We start from the raw sequence: 19,115 nt of genomic DNA on the forward strand, positions 1-19,115 counted from the left end.
CATCAAATGGTGTCCGACAAGACTCACTATCAATTGGATTAAAACTGAAAAACTTTTATTTAACTGTACCGTCTGCAAGTGGTCCCGTGTTTTCATAAACAAGATCACCACAACCTTCGGTCACTTTTCCTTTTTACTGTTGAAATGATGCAAACGTCAGACAATCATGTGTTAAATCTTTCTGCGGCACAGCTCCGACTCTTCAACACGTTGGGACGCAGTCTGTGAAAAAAAGAAAAGAGGTCACATGGAAACATAACGCTGTGTTGATGTTTTCCTCCTTCAATCGAGATTGAATAACGTGTTGTCGACAAAGTTTAGATAACTGATTGTTACACAAGCAGAGTGCAGCACGCCCACAGCCTGCAGGAGCAAACGTGAAAGGCGGGGGGACTCCAAGAGTCCCTTCTTGGAGGGCTGCTCTCACTCCCCCTCTTTGTCATGATGTAAGAGCCCATTAAAAATAATTGTGTTCATTCAGCCATTTCATTTTCAGTCACTTCCATTATACTGTATAAATATCACAGTGCTGATCAAAACTTCTGTTGCGGCTGAATGGGTTCCGGTTCTGTGTCCCTGCTTTTCTCTGGTCTGTCCTCCAGCTCCACCCTGACTAAACCGATCAGTCACCAGTGAGGTGCGAGTGGCCAGTGAACTGAGCCCTCAGCCCGGGATTCTAACAGTGTGTATTGTGTCGTTTGATGTTTATAATGGTTTGTTCTGAAGGTTTTCTGTTGTTGATGCGTGTCCGTGGTGGTCATTGACCTTACATGTTGGTCACCACATGGATCCACATAATCATGGGGCGTAACAATTGGGGGCTAGTCCGGGATAGAAGATCCATGAGGTGAAGTAAATATTTGTCTCTAACGACCTTTTGTTCTAGAAAAGGGGTCGTGTCTCTAGATCAATTGTTGTCTTTGCTATGTGCAAAATGCTTTTGACTGGGTCCTGGGTGTTTGAGAGCATCCTAATCATTAAGCCATCGGGCAGTGTTGAGTCTTGCCACATTCTAATTTTGCCTTTCTTATTTTCAGTGGTATTGTGGGTGTCAGGGTGTGGCAGGGGACTTTGTCTTGGGTCAACTGCTCACTTAGTTAAATGTTTTAAAGAAGCCTCCTGGGGAGCCATTGATAGGCAGATAGGGTTTAGGATGCCTCTGCACAGCACCTTGGTTGTGATCTCTTGTGCGATGAAAATATTTGGTTTGGTCACTGTGTTGTGGTAACTGCATTATGCATTCGTTGCATCATGGTGGTGATTGTTTTTAGCAGTTGCTAGGAATCAACATTTAAGCTTGTGTGTGGGTCTGACTGTACTCTTTGCAATAAAGACAGGAGGGGGGTGCAGAAGCAGGCTGGACCAGACATAAGGCCTTTATACAAATTATTAATAATAACCTTTTGATCTTATTGTTTATTATTGGGAATTAGCTAGAAATGTATGTGCCTCAAAAACGCTGGTCAGTCTCACACCTGTCTTGATAAGAGGTCGGAGTGACTTTGTTATGGCTCAGTCGAGGGAGTAGAAACATAACATTCTCTACTCAAGGCTAGTTTATGAAACAACATCGAACTGTCAGCAGAGGGAGAGTTGACTAGAAACCGGCAAAGTAGGGTAGGTGCGTGACGAGGACGGCTTCTTTTCACTTCCTGGATTCCGTGACAAGAGGCGGGGGACTACAGCTGTGGACCAATAAGGGATAACCAAATTGATTTGCGGTGACACCCCTTGAATCTTTTATAACCAATCACATTAAATCTACTGTTATAATTATATCAAACCCCTTCTGTGTGGGGGGGCCATTATTGACTACCTTTTGCTAACTGATTTAGCCGAGGCTGTAATAATAATTGTCCATAGCTATGTTGTTACTTTCATTGCCTCTTAATAAATACTTGAATTGGACCAGTCCGGCTCATCTCTTATTTAGGATAAACCAACACGCAAATTTGGTGACCCCGACGTGATCCTTAAGAGAAGTTTTGACGGACGTGATCCTGAAGAGATCTGAATTGGACCAGTCCGGCTGATTTCTTATTTAGGATAAACCAACACGCCGACACAGTCCACTTTGGTTTGGTCACTTGTGTGTTACTGTTGTGTTGACAGTAACACACAAGTGACTGATATCTCACAAAATTATGTGTGAATCTAAATGAAGATGAAAGATTATTTAGAAGGGTTGGTGTCAATGTGTTCCATTTAGTACCGGTCCTAATAATAATAAACTATGAAAAATGTGTCAAATCAAAAAAAGAAAAACTTAATGTTTTACCTTTCTTACTCGGACTATGTTCATCCTTTACTGCCAAACCCTGATATTCAAAGCCTTAAACCTCGTGAATCGCTTTTACAACAGCAATAATAAAGCAGTAACATTTTATGATCCAATAGCCAACAGCCTGTCCATTCAAACAACAAATTATATCTTATCAGTTAGTCGCTGTAAAGTCGCTGATCAGCATGCAGCACACAGAGCTCTCGCACAGTCACAGGCCCCTGAGAGCATGAGCACGTCTTTCAATGCAACATGTGCACACTGTCCATAGAGTCTGTGAGCTACACTGACAACAAGTCTACAATTTGTAGAGCATGGCCTTTTTCACAAGTCAGCCGGTTGAGGTGTAGAAGTGAAATCTGTCTCATCTGCCTCTTTTTTATACTTTTATATCAGTTTTATAGCTATGAGTTTTTTCTTTATTTTCCTGATATTTGTTATTTCTTTCATATTTCATTAAAATCACATTTAACTTACTGATGACATGATCCTGGTCCACATTACCACAATGGCCTAGAAAGGAAAATAAACAATTTTCATACTGTTACTTCAAAGAAGATGAGGTGTGACGTGATTTCCTAAATTACAATATTTTTATCCGTAATATTCATCACTCCATCACTTATCCTACATCAAACACTGCTGTTGTTATAATATTGTTTCACCCCAACCCTGTTGTGTTTTGTTTTTCAGGTTGACGTACTGTAGGTGGGGAAAGGGAAGAGGTACGCAAGCCCCAAATTCTGTTTTGCAGCGAGCTGCTCAAACTTGGCCAACACTGGCTCTGACAGGTTGTCCACAGACCGGCCTGGAAAGCACAAAAGCAAATGTTATGTTATTATTATTATCATTTGTTTCTTTACATAAAGTGCAGTGTAATTTTTTTTTAAAATAGTAAACAAAGATCACATGGCTGAGGAGCGCACCATAGAGTTTTAGGGTTATTTTGCCCCGTTTGTGGAAGAACATGATTGCGTATGAGCTGTAGTCCGTCTCCCCGATCACTATCTCAGTGTTCAGCTCTGGACGAGCTCCTGGAGGACATGAGGACAGGAAGCACGGTCAGACCGAGCTATTCAGATTCACTGTCACGATTGATACTGTGATAGAATAGATGGACCGACCTTTGAGTGTTAGATGTCCCGGGGTTGGGGTGAGATGGTAGACCTGTAATATCTCCCAACACTGGTGAGCACTGAGAAGAGGAGAGCAATTGGCATTTGAGAAGAAATGGTAGAATTGGTAGAATTGTGGTAAACTGTTAACATCCTCTCTCTCTCTTTGCGGCCTCTGATTGAACTAGATTTGTAATGTTCTACCGGAACTGAGATGGATTCAGCCATAAACATGAACTCAGCTTGAAGCAGGTGAGTGGAGAGTTCAGTTGCCTGTTTGCCCCCTCTGCTGATACATCGGGGTACTGAAAAGTCACAGTAACTGATACCACGTGTAGACAGCGGTACTTACTGTCGTGTTTTCGTGCTGACGGACAGTGTTTGCTCGGAGGCGGAGGAGCGTGAGAGGCTCATGACCGTGGGCTCCACTCGGGTGCCATGATTGATCAGGACTGAGCATTTGGAGGCCGCATTCAGCAGGTACCACCTTCCTGTCATCTGCAAAGGGTTGAAGGATCAGGCAAAATGGACAGAAGACATATCTATTAAAGGTTCAGCATGTGGCAAATAAGCGACATCCAGTGGTCAAGTTGTGAATTGCAACACCTCAACCTCCCCGTCCAGAAACCGTGGCCTTCAGATAAAATAAAATTAAAGTCCTTCATATGAGCCCATGTAGTATTTTTCAATTCTGTGCTATAGTAGAAAAATGGCGGACTCTGTAGAAGAGGACCGGCTCCCATTGTACACAAAGAATAAATGTCAAGGTTTTGACAACACAATTATTCTTAATTGTAAGTGATTATACACTTATTAAAACACTGTAATGAATATAACATTATATATTTCAGAAAGTAGATCGCCCTAAATCTGACCCACTGCACGTTAAAGCTTCAGGGAAAATATTTGTAAAGACAAAATAGCCTCTCCAACATTACATTGACAAACAAAACATTTCACCATATCAAACAATGAGGATCCTGTAAACCACTGTCTTAGTATTTGTCCAATATAACCAGGGTATCATGTCCAGAAATATATAATACCAGAAAAGTCTCTGTTTGGAAATTACCTGCTTTATTATCTTTCCTTCTGTAAAGTTTCACTGATAATTCCAATATTTTCCCCAAACGCAATATTGACCCAATTTCGCAAGCAAGTCCACATTGCCACCCCCACTCTAATCCATATTATAGCAGACTCATGCATTTGTTCATACGCTTGAGGCTGTGGGCAAGAAATTGGCAAATGTTTTTTCACAAGCGTTCTTGGATTGACGTGTGCAATTGGTCAGCTCCATGAAAAACATTTCAGAACTTTATAACAGGCTCGTATGTTTGTTTATTTGTATGATTGTGTTATCTTGGTACTGACAAGTGAGAACCGGAATCTAACTGTGTGTAAAGGTCAGGCAACGGCACTGCAGTGAACTATTTACTGCTCTCACCCTGCTGCTGCTAATCCACCTGGAACCTACCAGCAGCTTTTCCAGAAATGTTTTTCCAGCATCGTCACACAACATGAAAAAATAATCCTGATCATCAGTGATAGCACACAGTCAAACACAGTATGTCTCTATCCGGTTTCTTACCCGCTCTATGTCTATGTTCTCTGCTGGTGGGGTCACTTCAACAGACTCGACCTTTGGCTTCTTCGGAGGTCGTCTCTGGGGTCGTGGTCGACTCCTAGCCCCCCCTACAGCCTCGCTGGACCCCCACAGACACACACACAACACAACCATAGTCACCAACATGCATCGCCACACTCCAGCCATCCTACAGCACTGACAACGATCCGCTCAGGAATTAGACTCGTGGTCCTGTTGGATCGCTCGTCTTCCTGTGCTCTTACTTTACAGCGTTTCTAAATACTTTTCCTTATAATTGTGTGTCCCCTCTGTCTCTGTCTGCTCTCTCTTCTATAGCTGCTTTACTCAACCTTACACACAGACAGGGAAAACAGACAGATAGAGGGAGACAAACAGAGGATGGCCTGTCATGTTAAATATTAACTTGGTTTACAGGCAGAGATTTGGTCACACTGGGATGTTGACGTGCGTGCATCTAAACTACAGGGGGCAGCGTTAAAATTCAATAATGAGTTTAATTCCTAATAAACCCTGAACAGTAGAGAAAAAAAACACAGATTCAAAGAACATTTATTGAAAAATTATCAATCGGGTCTACTCGATTATTAAAACAGGCAACACATTTGGATTTGTACATGTGGCACCAAAGCAGCAATATCAGAACTTTCCGTGTTTTGCAATCTCTACAGAAAAAGAGGTCCTCTTGGTTATTTTACATTTTTTAGACAAACCAAACCTTTATAATTAAGCTGACATTTTTCCAATCAATAGATTGGCCTCTTTGTCCCACACTAATATATCAAGTTTATGATTTACACACAAAATTTGAAAACAAAAAACAATAGGTGTGAAGTCTGTTTTATTTTTTCCATTTTGGATTGAAGCGACTGTTTCAGTGTTGATTTTCATATAATAAAAAATGTGTTGAGCAAATTTATAGTCTTTCTGAAAATAGATTATTTCAGTTTAAAAAAACTCCAGGAATTGTATTTACACCGAAAGCTAAGAATTAAATTCTCACTGCCTCACCTGCAATGTTCAAAACTCTAAAATCACGTCTCTCTGAAAACTCTGGGCTTTGATTTGCCCTCGACTGACGATGAAACATATGGAGGTGTGTTTTCAGTGTTCCATGCAGTTCTCCCCACAAATGTGGTTTCCTCTGGGTTTAAACGTCAGGGCCTCGCTGTTGATGCAGAACCGCTGACCTGTCGGGTCCGGGCCGTCATCAAACACGTGTCCCAGATGGGCATCACACTGCACGACACACACAAACACACAGCAGTCAAAACAAAAGTACTAAAGTGACGGTTGTATGTTCAGAATGAAAATCCAAACCTCAGTTGCTTTATTAAATCTGTATTCGAGCAGCCGTGCAAAGTAAACGCAACTTCAGCCTCTCAGCTCAGAACGCAACTCACGTTTTTACAAAGGACCTCTGTCCCAGTACTGCCCAGGCTGTTGTCGGGGCGACGAAAGATGGAGGCATGGCTTTCATCCCGCTCCCATGTGCCGTGAGCCTCTTTGAATGCCGGCCAGCCTGTCCCCGAGTCAAACTTAGCCTCTGAGCTGCCAGGAGAGGAAACAACCTTTCATCTACACGCATGCATTCAACGTATTTCAATAATATGTGAACTATAATAGATTGTAGCCCTTGCCTTCTGGAAATATCCAAGCATATGTGGGAATAAAAACTGAAAAAAGTTTTCTTTGCAAAAAACATCCCTTTAATGCGTAGGCACAGTGTTTACCTGAAGAGCGGAGTTTCACAGCAGACACAGTGGTACATTCCGACTTCGTTATGGTTCAGGTAGATCCCACTAAAGGGCTGTAACATATATGTTTAATTACAGTGGCATAGGAACAGGCGCACATGATAGTTGAGTAGAAGCAAGATTTTTGTCATGAAATTTGTGTTGCTTTTAAATGTACGGTTTTGTGGGAACGACAATAAAATGGCTACTTTATTATCCATAAACTCGCCAAATGTTTGTAGCTGCAGTTAAAACTGGTCTCAGGTCAGTAATACACTGACGATCAAAGTCCAGTTTGCATGTCAGAGTGAGATAGCGTTTGTTGGACCCTAATTCCTGTATGTGCCTGTTTCCTGTTGTGTGACGGTGGCATGAGGCTGCATTATGAAACTCACCACCTCCGTCTCCTTCTCTCTGGTGACCACATATTGCTCTGGGGTGAGTTTCTTCTGCCAGTCAGTGGTCTCATCGTAACGGGTGAGGGAGTGCAGACCTGGGAATGACATGTGGGGGGTTGCATGTGGATTTGAAGACTATTGGAGGTCATTTAATAAATCGGTGCAATCAGTGCAAAAAAAACAAAAAACAAAACGAGTAAACGAGTAAACCACCACCATCAACTAAACATTAAACCAATATGCACACACTGACCACAACATCAGAAGCTGAGTTTTGAGCCAAATTGAGTAAATGTTTATTACTACGATAAATGGAATACAGGTAAAACTTCTCTTAAGTTTATAAGTGACAGAATGGAATTAGTGGGTCCCTCACCACCCACCACCGCTGTTGTTTACTGACATCTCTGCACATGTAAGAAACTGCAGCTGCCAGTTTCCTATCATCCTTAAACCAAATTGCGCATTAGATTATAATATTCCTCATATTCCAACATCCATGGGAAAACCGCAGCATGGTGCCCCTGCAGGGATTAGCAGCTACAGTAAACGGTGAACACCTCCCCACACCATCCGCCAAGACCACCACCAAAGAAGGAACAAACAAACAAACAAGCGCCAAATAAGGAAACCGAGCGCTACCGTGACATGTGGACACAGGACGGATGATGACCACCGGGATCCTCCTCTGTGCCACCGCGGATCTGGCTGCAGCAACGAAAAGACGAGCGACGAATCGGGACATTGTCACGGCTCCTGCTGCTGCTGCTGCTGCTGCTGTGTCAAGTGCGAGTCTAAAGTCAAGATCCAGTGAAACCAGCGAGAGACGAGCTCACTGGCTGTGCGTCGTGGGGACTGTTTACCCGCCGATCTGGTCTGGTCCTCCCTCCGGCTGCTGATACAGGACTGCTGGGTTGACTCGGTCAAAATATAGTTATATAGGTCAAAGTAGACTGGGAGCGTCGCTTATTTTGTATTAAAGTGCTCTAATAGTGTCGTAGGTGCATTATAAAAGTAGACACATATGCTGTCATAGAAGTATTCGAGTATTAACGTTAAATATTGTCTTTGACCTAATTTATGTAGTAAATTGTAGTTTTAAATGTATCATTATGTCACTTTAGCTGGATCATTTCTGTGTTGAGCACATATCTGCAGGATCTGTATTTAAACACATTTAATAGTGTTTACAATTTAAAAAAAGAAAATAATGCACCTCAGTAGTATGCAGTAGTTGGGTGCATCATTGGTTAAGGAGACGCAAGGATGGGACAGCTGAGCCAATCCAACCGATGCGCCCAAAAGGACTGATCCTGACCAACTCAGGTGCTGTTGTCTTACAAGACAGACGGATGCCAGAGAGAGGATTGACTTTTGTAAAGCACTTTTACGAGTGTTGAAAAGTTCTATACAAATAAACGTATTATTATTAAAGTTATTAAAGTGGTGACATCAAAAGTTTAGCTTCACACAAATTTTGCCTGTTTTCATTTGGGTGGTCAAACGTTAAGGTCGTAAGATAGCTTCACAAAACATGTTATGATATCTCCAGCAGGGGAGGGTTTGTGGATGCACCAAAAATAAACCACTGCCATCTAATCCTTTAATTGAATGGTATAAAGTTGAACCAGCAATTCACAAGCAATACAAATAAAATGACTGGTCACATATATTACATAGCGTTCTGGTTTAGTATTTCTATTCTATATATACTGGTACTGCACAGCAGCAGGGGTATTCACTGCCAATAGGCTTCCAGGCCTGTGCATGAGGTCCACTATGAAGCGGCTGGGCCCTGGAGAGCGGCCGCCGCTGGAGGGATCCACACCGAAGAGGAGAACCTCATTCCAAGCCCGGTTATACTCGCCCCTAACCAGGGTGCAGCTCATCCCGATGCAATCAGCCAGACACTGACAAAGAGGAGGAGAAAAGATGGAGTATGATTACTTGGAAATATAGGAAACTAAAGCAGGACATAAAAGAGGGACAGTCAGTTTATATGTGGCGCATGGGGTGAATTTAGAGGGTAGACGAAATGTAATGCCTGCAAAGACAATACAGAAAGGTAAGAATGATGAAAGTTAAAAACTGGCATGGTGTGGGGGGGAGCTGTGTTAACTATGTCGTGGTACCTTGAAGAGAAGAGCCCGGTGACGGTAGATTCCTCTGGTGATCAGCCCGATGGGAATAACGTTAGACTGAAGCTGGATCTTGAGCTCGCTGAGGTGCAGCACCCACGGGAAATCGTGCAACTTCTCCATCTCCACTGCTCCACCCATGGCTTCGCTCACCATCCTTACAACCACATCCATGCACGAGCAACCCATTACAATTCAGAAACTCTGAGCCATTTGGTGTGCAGGAAGTACATCTTGTTTTCATTCATTACCATGACTCTGGAGATTTAGACAATGATTTAATATATATGATTTTCTTTTCTCTTCCCAGTGACATCTTACATGTGTTGATGATGTGCAAACTGCAGAGTTCCATTACCTGGCCAAGGCAGCACACTGCTCCCGCTCATCATCCAGCGACAGGATGTAGTCTTTGGTTTCTTTAACTAGAACCTGCAAAGAGATGTCCTCCACCATCTTCCACGGTTTCTCTGCAGGAGACGCAGGTTGAGTTTCGTCTTCCTGTTGGTCACTGTCTTGCCTCTTCCTGTACAGAGAGAGATGTTGTATTTTCAAAAAACATGTGAGTCAGTGTCTTTAAGAGAAAATGCCTGTTAAAGGTGATCAGAACTTTAAGTTTATTGCACATACATAATTACAGAGGCTAAGTGTTGTGCATACATAGCAGCAACTGCAAAAATACAAGAAGAAGGGATACAATAACAATGCTGTGAGGATAAACTATTTTATTTTTGTCTAATAGCGGCTGAGAGAGTTGATGTACCAGCTGAGAGGGACAACACAAACACCAGCTGCAGGGGAGACCATGGTGAGTGTGATACTTCAGGATTGTCTTGTTTAATGTGTCTGTGCTTGTTTTGGATCTAATTAAAACACTGATCGTGTGTTTTAATTAGATCCAAAATTAGATCGGTTGTTTTTCCCAATTATTCTTTTTTTTTTATTAAGACGTGGTTTGGTTTATTTAAAATCTGTGTTCTGAACACATTTCTCATAATAGTATTGAATTCTAATTACAGGCATTGGAACTGTAAAATGACCATTAAATATTATAATAAGAAGTATTTGCTGTGCGATATATATATGGATACAATTTGTGTTTATATTTTCTAGGATATATAGTAAGTTATGCCATGTTGCCTCATGAGACAGAAGAATAAAGGCAAATATTGATTGAATAAAAGTAAAATAGCATATAGCGCTTTAAAAGAAAGTTTAACTTGGTTCACACTAAGCCATGTGTGAGACTGCAGAAGATACAAACCAGCTTGATAAAGAATGCATTGGAAGCTGTGTGTTTTCGTGATGTAGGGAGGCATCGTGGACATGAGTTACCGAAAGGGGGAATGTGAATTCATCCACATGCTAAAGGCCTTAGTATGACATGCACATCCTTTGGGTTTTTCTTATTCTATGTGTAAGTCTGTGTCTCAGTCAACATTATGTAATAGCACATTCTGTTGCATCTACATTGGTGTGCATGTACGTGCACTTGTGCTTGTACGTGTATGTGTATGTAGATGTTGAGAAGTCCAGTCCCCTCGATACAAATGCTCCTTTACTCTGCCTTTTATGCTATCTTAAAGAAAAAAGGATAACTTACCCTGTGAGGCCACACTGTTGGGGTACAATGAAGGCAATAGGGGAGAGGGGGGGGAGATGAGAGAGGAAGAAAAGTAGGGCACCGGATTGGAGCAGAAGAGGGGAGGGGGAACTAAGAGCCACAATAAATCTTATTCACAGTGTTGCTAGTGGTATAATGGTCCACTACTGGTCCTGTTGTCGCTCTGATTTAATGTAGGTTTAGGTAATAGTAATAGTTTGGGATTATGGTCTATATTTTCGAAATTCAAAAGTTAACAGAGAGCTGGAATGTACTTCAATCCAAGATATCAAAGGGAAATTGCATTGGCATTGGTGTGTTAATTACAGTATGTTTATTATGTATGCAGGATGATTATGTACAGTGTGTGAGAGCAGTCCATAATAACCTATTATACGCATGTAATTTTACTACAAATTATTGAATCCATCAAAGCATGATGTTATGATATTGGACTCATACTCAATCACTGTGTTGACAGCGATGATGGGTCGTTGCTGGTTGACTGGCTGCTTGGAAAATTCCTCTAATGTCAGAATCCTCTGTCCTGCATGAGCCTGAAAGATACAGAGAGAAACCATGTTGTCGTTCAAAACATAATCTTTGAGGTCATATGTTCAAGATAAGGGGGAACAAATAAAACCAAGATTATTTTGCTGTGATCACATTAAAGATAGTTATGTTTCCAAATTAAAATCAGGTGGTAACTTTTTTTTATTCAACTTAAATCTACATTCTTTGACATAACTTCTGTGGCACATGAACTGCAACAGTGCACGCACCTTTCCGGCATCATAGAAGCCGTCGCTAACCACATCAGTGGAGGCTAGATGATCTGTTAGGCTGTATTTCACAGACAAGTTGTACTTGAGCAGGCTGATCATGGCTGACTCGCTGAAACTGCTCCGGCGTTTCACTGACTGGTTGATTTCCTGAAGCAGTTCTACAGCTCTGAGACACACAAAAACACAACAAACACACACGCAGATTCAGAAATGTGTTGATAGATCTATAAATTTATGTGAACGTAAGCATTTACACAAGAAAACTGTCCCTTACTTTCATATGTAACCACATTTAATACAGTCCTATACTGCCACCTACTGGTTTATGAAATTATTCAGTGTTGGTTCTGCATTTCTATGGTATTGCTGAATTCACGTAGTTTACACTCATGGTCTGACATATCCTTGTGTCATTGTTATATTTCAGACTTACCCAAATTTGCACATCTCCACAGTGGTGGGCTCATCACTGGCACAGACAATTACTGCCATGCACGCACTCTGTAGCACCTCCTTGTGGTAAGATCGCAGCAGATTGACCAGTGGCTGAAGGCCTCCTGCACTCAGTAGCTATGTGAGAGAGGGGGATGAATTTATAAGAAACTATTGTTTGTCACAAGTATTTTTAGTTTTATTGATTTGTGTTGTGGGTTAAGTAAACAAAAATGTAGAAAAATCACTGATATTTCATCTAAGCACCTCTAAATTTCATTGTATTTTTGTCTTTCAACAAGGCAGCATTCAGAGAAATTTGTAAATCATTAGGAACACACAAACACAAACCTCTGCCCTGTCTTCTTCATCACAGGCCAGTGCTGCCAGACACAGTGTGGTGTTGACCAACACCTGTGTATCTGTGGACTTTAAGGGCTCCACCAGAGCCTTTATGACTCCATGTGACAGAATGCTGTTGCGAATGACTCCCTGTTGTGCCATGTTGCAAAGCGTGGCAGCAGCATTGGCTACCGTCTTCGGACAACTTCTTTTGAGCTGCTGGACGAGGATCGCATGGCCTCCTGCTTCGTACACCGCACTGCGAGATACCATAGAAATGTACTGGAGATTTACTTTGAGCCAACAGGACTGGCAAATGCAGTCTCTCACGTTCATATGTGCATACAACCTAGATTTTCTGTGACGAGTATGGAACACATGTAGTCACATATATGTAACAACTAACAGGAGTTAGGATAATGAGGGGTTGCTGTGTGGGAGGTAGAGATAATTGGTAGCGTCCTGAGAACTGAAGGAGACAGTAATATTGAAATATGAGGAAAGACAGTGAGAGCTGATGCTGCAGAGAGAATTTGGCTGGAGAATAAAATATGTGGAGGAGTAATGGAGGGGAGTGAGAACCGTGATGAGACAGATGAAGCATTAAGTCATTTGTGAGATGGTGGAGTGAACGGCATACTGTTACATTTGAGTCCTACCTCATCCTAAACCTTTTTATTTTATAGATTATAAATGTACCACTAACTGTTTTACACGTTTGGAAATATGCTATAATTTAAATACAACTTCAATCCCACAGGTATTAATTGACTGCATGCTTCCTTTTGGGTAATTTACTGTGAAGGTTAATGATGTGTATATACATGCTCACAGCTTGTCTATGACTCACATGTTGCTGAGGTGGTTGTTATGTGTGAGGTTAGAAAGGACATGGGATGCTGCCTCTATCAGCTCCACACATTCACCCTTCAGCCCCTTTACCAATGCGGGGATCCCACCTGAAACACAAATATATCCAATTCATTCTCTATCGTGGTCAGCGTGTTGATGATATATGCTGTGTGGGCAAATGTCGACAGTACGTACCCAGCTCTCGGAAGCGCTCTTTACTGGCTAGGTGGAGGTTCATGGCAGCCACAGCCTTGCAGGTAGCTGTTTTCACGCTGACGTCCGCCACAGACAGATAGTCGACCAGAACCTTCTCCACATTCTGCTCATGGAGCATCTTTCGATTTTCAGCTAAACGCATACGCCCACACAGACACAGCATCGTTAATATAAAATAAACACAGCTCCAGCTCATAACTTTCAAGCCTACAGTTGAAACGATATAAGAAATGTATAATCTCTTACAGCTCTGCGCAAGCCGGGTTATGCATTTAACAGCAATGGACTGGATTTCAGGCGAGTTGGGGGTGAAAAAAAAGTTCATCAGCGTGGTCAGGCCTCCGCCCTGGTGGATGAGGTGCACCCTCTCACTGTCGCTCAAATAGTTAGCTAATAAGTTCAGGGCCTTAGCATGAAGGTCACTGAGGTCCTGGAAGACACACAATTAATAGTTATGAAAAAGGTATCAGGACATTCAACAACAATAAGCAATAACAGCCAGAATAAAATAATAACAGGCCAGACATACAGTTATAGTGCATCCCAAACTCGTAGTAGAAAAGCAGGCTGTTTAACTTATATTTTGAACTGACTTGGGTTTGAGTTTGTCAGGACGGAGGTTTTTTAACTGTGATTACTTTAACATTACAACGCTTTGGAGCAGCACAGGGACATCCACCAAAGGATTTGTTCTGTCCCTCTCACTCACAGACGTACCTTGTTATTCAGGATTTCCATGATCTTCTCGAATCCCTGCTCTTCACTGAAGGTGTGGCATGTATCTTTATCAGTGGTGACATTCATCAGCGTCTCTAAAGCCAGACGCTGAATGACAGGGAAGTCCGACTTCAACAGCTCCAGAAGTGGAGGGATCCCGCCCAACTCATGAACCGCCACACGACACTGGTAGTCCTTTAAATATAACACACAGTACAACAGAGCTTAACTTATTATGTTTTACAAATCAATCATGTATTTATTTGCTTTTAAGCAGCGGATAAATGTAACTTTTACTTTGAGTCACCTGAACTAGGTTGAAGATGATCTCTACCGAGTTCTTCTGAACATCCGGGTCTGGACTGGACAGAAGCTGAATTAAAGGTGGTAAGCCTTTGTGGTCAAAGATCTGGGCCTTACATATAAAATCCAGCGACAGAGAGGCCAGGCACAGGGTTGCAAACTCTTGGACAACGGAATCCTCTTGAATATAAAAGAAAAAAATGTATGTGCTACATATTGATGTATGTAACAAATAATTAGATAAAGGATGTGATCTATCTGCTCTGTTTTATTGTTGTTAATAGTCAGTGAATATCGACTTACTGGGAGCCAATTCATCTTACAATCCAAATGACTCACCTTCAGGTGATAGCTTGTCGATAACCGATGGAATAACGTCAGTTTTTTTAAGAGCACCCGTAACATCACCTTTCAATGAAAACAACAGACAATGTTAATCCCACTGTAACGACCAAGCAATGAGCCAGTCGCTCAGTCTGTTAAACCAACAAAACTCTCAGTTCTGCAGCCAGGCAACAAATCATTCAACAGAGTCGATGGACGGAGGATTATCAGGAAATTGTAATGTCCGTCAGACAATAGTTACATAATGTTTAGTATAAGCCATCAAATCCCTCAGTAAGCAAGTCTGCACTGATGACGTATGTTGTCTGACGCACCATTGACGGCCATGGTGCCCAGGGCCATGATGGCGTTGCGTCTGATCAGCACGTTGTTGTGAGCGATGAGCCGACTGAGAGGCTCCAGTGCACCCAGCCCCAGCAGAGAAACTTTGTTCTCATCTCCTAGCAACAGGGGGAGACAGTGAACAGGAAAAATCAGCACACAGCTTCAAGAGTCCATGTGGATTCATTGTGAGTGAAGACAAATTGTGACTTGTGAATATGGGCTATACAAATAGAATTGTATGGATTGATTGAAGATGTGAGGAAGAATATAACAGAAGTGGGACCCACAAAGCAAAAATATGATGGGGTCTCACATTACCGTGCTGCAATATGTGTAAAATACTTGAAATTACTTGAAGCCCGACCAGGGTTTCTAATTTAAATTGCTGTGTCTGTGTGTGTGTGTGTGTGTGTGTGTTTCGTCAGCAGTATACCTTTGTCTGCAAATACATAGATTGCTTCACTGGCTTTAATAAGGATGTCCTCCTCTGGTGAATTCAGCAGCAGGACCACTGTTTCTGGGGTTTTGCCTTCAAAAGGAAGAGCCTCAAACTGTGAAACCGAAGAGGGGTACATCATAGATGTTTTCAGGGTTTGTGCAGCTTCAGTAACAGTAACTTTCAGTAACAACACACATTTGACAGGAAGAGAAGGCTTTCATTATCAGTATCTCACCTTGTCCTTGGACGGAGTTTCACACCCCTTCTTCGCTTTCTTCCCCATTCTGTGGCCACTTTAAAAAGACCAGTAAGGGCAAGCTGAAATCGCAGCAGCGGGAGCTCGTAGAGAGACTTCCAGTATCAACAGAAACTGCCACTGATATGCAAAGGCACATGTCTGTGATCCCACACTGTTTGGAAGCAACTGACTTTGATACCACACTGTTTAGTATACTGTGATAAACCAAAGGAGAAATGTGCATTGTTATCCTTGCCTTGAATTCTACATAAGATCGTGATTAACTCCATGATAGCATTGATGCACAGAGATCCCACTGCTCATGTAGCAATGTATGACTACAACTGTACCAAAGTAGAAGGACATACCTCAAAGGAACAAAGTTTTTACAAAGGGTAGGACCAGGCACACTGTTCTCTCTCTGAATAAATGTGTGTTTTTGTGTTACAAGACAGCTAAGAGATACTCACAAAATGTTCCCATTCCAATTGTATACAAACACAACAAACAGCTACTGACCTCCTACTTTTTAACAAAGTTTCATTCTCATGTCTTCTGTAGTTCAGTAATATTGTTATATTGACACAGGCTGGCTTATCCTGTTCAAATAAAGTGAAATGTACTGATATTGAAGTAAACTGTTATTTGTACTTTCCTGGCTTATCAGTAATTCCAAGCACATCTCCAGCAAGGCTACTAAGTACAACTGAAGGAGTCTATTGTAATATTGTGTTGCTGATGATACATTTAACCTTAGAAATGGCTACAGAGCTACAATAACAGACACAAAAAAGTAGGTTTTACATGTGTCATAGATAGCACAGCTTTTGTACTCAGGAATGATACATTCATAACAGCGTCTGTCTCTGTTGCCACCGGAAGTGCCTCTACGAGCTGCCGCTGCCACGACTTGAGCTCTCACAAATAGACACTGAATTAAGAAAACATTGTATGTCAACTCCGGTTTTACTGGTTAGCTTCGGTTAGCTTGCAGGGAGGCTATCCGCTCAATTCTTGCTCACTGGAATTATCTCTATAAACTGCAGTCGTGAATATGACTAGTTCAACTACAAAGCGAACCCAACAACGTGGCTACACAACACAAAGAGGCAGAGGGCGACTTACCTGTGTTTCAAACCGAAGGGAGATGCTGATTGACAGCAGTCAACATGTGAGCCCAGCAGAGGAACCAGATGAACCAGTAGTCAACATGTGAGCCCAGCAGAGGAACCAGAGGGACCAGAGGGAACAGAGGAGGTCCAGTGTTTGGGAACAGGAGGTTGACCCTGCGTTGCTAGGCAACCTTTGCTACGTTGGGCTAAATAGCTAAAATGTGACTTTCAGTTGGTTGATGCATTGTATAAAAACAAGTCAATTTTTCCATCTCACTGCTCCCATGATTCCTTTTGTTCTTCTACTCCCACATGTTTTACAGACATCTTTAAACTGTATCGTTATATCATATGATTAAATATGTGTGTGGGCAAAGAGAAAAAATTGTAAAAAAAAAAGATAGAAAAGGAGGTGCGAATTTGAGCATGTTAAAGCCCTCAAAAAGCCAATTAATTTGCCTGAATAATAGTAATAATAATCCTTACAATTTCAATAGGGCCCTGACTGTCTGTCAGTGCATGTCAGCGCTCTAAATATTATCTCCAAATAAATAAGAAAACCTGTTAAATAACACATAACAAACAAGTTAAGTCAATTTTGATAAGAATGAATAAATAAATTGAATAGCCAAATGTGATTAATGATGACTGGGAAATAACTTAAACCAGGGTCACAAGAAATAATTAAATACAAAATCCTTTGAAATAATGAATGAACTAAAATAAAAGGTATTTTAGTCAATCTGGGTTTGTGTGTTGATGGATTAACATTTACATTACACAATTCACATTTACAGATTGGACTCCTTCCTAATATGAATAGTAGGAATATTGAAAAGCCACAGAGGATTTTGTATGATGTGTGTATGTCAGGGGATGGAGATCTGTCCTGTGTGGGTCACATTGAGGTGGAGTCTTAAAACAAATTAGCTCTATAGTATCAGCAGGAAACGATGAGTCTCCTGTTCATAAAGTGAGGCACTGACATCTATCTTAGCAGTGTGAGCAGAAGGATCAGGGGAGAGCGTGGCCTAGGGGATAGAGCGGGTGCTCTGCAACAAGAAGGTTGCTGGTTTGAATCCCAGTCTTTCCCATCTACATGCCTAAGTGTCCTTGGCAAGATACTGAACCCCTAAATGGCCCCTCATAAAGAGTGTACTAAAAATGTAAGTCGCTTTGGACAAAAGTGTCAGCTAAATGACATGTAATGTAAATCAGCACAGTCACACAGTTTGAACCAGAGAGCCAAAGTCCTCTATAGACAGTGCCCAGTGAGTGGGAGACCATCACTGGGCAGCCTGATTAATCTCAGCTAAAGCAATCCATATTATGGAGGGAAGGGTGGGTTGATATGCAGGTTATTATTCTAATGTATGATTAGATGAGGCTGAAGTGAACATGTACACACACATACAGATTCATATGCCCACCTTCAAATGCCACTGTGGTCATGTGGTCCGTCGCTGAAAGAGAATCCTTAAAAGTTTAATGACACCTTTTATGGACGATTGATTTGATTGCCCCGCCAGGCATTGACTAGTATAATGAAATTTAATATTAAATATATGTTTTTTATGAACATTTAAAGCAAATGTGGCTCCGTTTTTATTATGGCATTCATAACTTCCTCATTTTAAATATTATTTAAAGAAAATCCTTGAGAGTTGACACAGATATTTCAACTCATACTTGTTCATGGTGACCCATATTGTCTGCAAGTCAACTTTCACAAGGTTTTACTCACTTAAGATTCATCCTATAGAAATGACACAGACATTAAAAAAGAAATCCTGAAACTTGACTTGCAGACAGTGAGAGTTGCAAAAGACAAGAGTGAGGTGAAATATTTGTGTCAACTCGCAAATATTGTTTATATTAATATTTAATATGAGCACGTTATGAGTGTCATAATGTAAAAATAGCCAACTTTGCCTTTAATTTTCATAATGAACATATATAGAATATTCCATTTCATTATACATGTCGATGTCCTTTGGGGCAATCAAATCAATAATAAGTGTCATCATAACTTTCAACGTTGGTCTTCGTCCTCCAAGGACTTAAACGACGGTCCATTGATAGCAGTCAAATACTATCCATGCATTTTTACGCTATGTTGTCATTGTGAATTTG

The 19,115-nt window shown here is 41.4% G+C and overlaps 3 protein-coding genes and 1 long non-coding RNA gene across 5 annotated transcripts; 1 reads left to right on the top strand and 3 right to left on the bottom strand.

Annotated features, from left to right (window-relative positions):
* Nucleotides 1–33: 33 nt before the first annotated feature.
* Nucleotides 34–5,363, bottom strand: c8g (complement component 8, gamma polypeptide). The gene is made up of 7 exons (XM_062379230.1): nucleotides 4,988–5,363; nucleotides 3,749–3,894; nucleotides 3,406–3,476; nucleotides 3,208–3,315; nucleotides 2,985–3,089; nucleotides 2,759–2,794; nucleotides 34–222 (listed from the first exon to the last, which is right to left on the bottom strand). Exons 1-7 carry the CDS (start codon nucleotides 5,168–5,170, stop codon nucleotides 203–205), a joined length of 669 nt encoding a protein of 222 aa, XP_062235214.1. The 5' UTR covers nucleotides 5,171–5,363; the 3' UTR covers nucleotides 34–202.
* Nucleotides 5,364–5,538: 175 nt separating this feature from the next.
* msrb2 (methionine sulfoxide reductase B2) lies at nucleotides 5,539–8,051 on the bottom strand. The gene is made up of 5 exons (XM_062379231.1): nucleotides 7,779–8,051; nucleotides 7,134–7,231; nucleotides 6,736–6,812; nucleotides 6,406–6,553; nucleotides 5,539–6,241 (listed from the first exon to the last, which is right to left on the bottom strand). Exons 1-5 carry the CDS (start codon nucleotides 7,879–7,881, stop codon nucleotides 6,107–6,109), a joined length of 561 nt encoding a protein of 186 aa, XP_062235215.1. The 5' UTR covers nucleotides 7,882–8,051; the 3' UTR covers nucleotides 5,539–6,106.
* Nucleotides 8,052–8,725: 674 nt separating this feature from the next.
* On the bottom strand, nucleotides 8,726–17,098 carry armc3 (armadillo repeat containing 3). Of its 2 annotated transcripts, XM_062379227.1 has the most exons (17): nucleotides 16,996–17,098; nucleotides 15,868–16,008; nucleotides 15,627–15,744; nucleotides 15,184–15,309; nucleotides 14,864–14,932; nucleotides 14,529–14,704; nucleotides 14,222–14,416; nucleotides 13,751–13,934; nucleotides 13,484–13,636; nucleotides 13,287–13,395; nucleotides 12,446–12,695; nucleotides 12,096–12,232; nucleotides 11,660–11,828; nucleotides 11,340–11,434; nucleotides 9,633–9,800; nucleotides 9,269–9,431; nucleotides 8,726–9,046 (listed from the first exon to the last, which is right to left on the bottom strand). In XM_062379227.1, the coding sequence occupies exons 2-17, from the start codon at nucleotides 15,913–15,915 to the stop codon at nucleotides 8,840–8,842; spliced, it is 2,367 nt and encodes a 788-aa protein (XP_062235211.1). In that variant the 5' UTR covers nucleotides 15,916–16,008; nucleotides 16,996–17,098; the 3' UTR covers nucleotides 8,726–8,839. The 2 variants fall into 2 exon arrangements, with proteins under 2 accessions (XP_062235211.1, XP_062235212.1); XM_062379228.1 differs by lacking the exon at nucleotides 16,996–17,098 and having other exon boundaries at nucleotides 15,868–16,095.
* Nucleotides 9,711–12,595, top strand: LOC133932522 (uncharacterized). Its single transcript, XR_009911958.1, has 4 exons — nucleotides 9,711–9,836; nucleotides 10,017–10,082; nucleotides 12,090–12,181; nucleotides 12,471–12,595. It is a non-coding gene; the product is annotated as an uncharacterized LOC133932522 (long non-coding RNA).
* Nucleotides 17,099–19,115: the final 2,017 nt, after the last annotated feature.

Source organism: Platichthys flesus, chromosome 21, assembly GCF_949316205.1.
Source record: "Platichthys flesus chromosome 21, fPlaFle2.1, whole genome shotgun sequence".
Lineage (NCBI taxonomy): Eukaryota > Metazoa > Chordata > Actinopteri > Pleuronectiformes > Pleuronectidae > Platichthys > Platichthys flesus.

Excerpts from the sequence above, each read along its gene's own strand:
- c8g (XM_062379230.1), bottom strand. The coding sequence starts at position 5,170 with ATGGCTGGAGTGTGGCGATGCATGTTGGTGACTATGGTTGTGTTGTGT. Across the intron at positions 3,895-4,987 it reads AGAACATAGACATAGAGCGG|ATGACAGGAAGGTGGTACCT; the intron begins GTAAGAAACCGG and ends AACCCTTTGCAG. Across the intron at positions 3,477-3,748 it reads GTCAGCACGAAAACACGACA|TGCTCACCAGTGTTGGGAGA; the intron begins GTAAGTACCGCT and ends TCCTCTTCTCAG.
- msrb2 (XM_062379231.1), bottom strand. The coding sequence starts at position 7,881 with ATGTCCCGATTCGTCGCTCGTCTTTTCGTTGCTGCAGCCAGATCCGCG. Across the intron at positions 7,232-7,778 it reads TCCTGTGTCCACATGTCACG|GTCTGCACTCCCTCACCCGT; the intron begins GTAGCGCTCGGT and ends TGTCATTCCCAG. Across the intron at positions 6,554-6,735 it reads TGTGAAACTCCGCTCTTCAG|CTCAGAGGCTAAGTTTGACT; the intron begins GTAAACACTGTG and ends CTCTCCTGGCAG.
- armc3 (XM_062379227.1), bottom strand. The coding sequence starts at position 15,915 with ATGGGGAAGAAAGCGAAGAAGGGGTGTGAAACTCCGTCCAAGGACAAG. Across the intron at positions 11,829-12,095 it reads GTGGAGATGTGCAAATTTGG|AGCTGTAGAACTGCTTCAGG; the intron begins GTAAGTCTGAAA and ends TGTGTGTCTCAG. Across the intron at positions 9,432-9,632 it reads CAGTGTGCTGCCTTGGCCAG|GATGGTGAGCGAAGCCATGG; the intron begins GTAATGGAACTC and ends TGTGGTTGTAAG.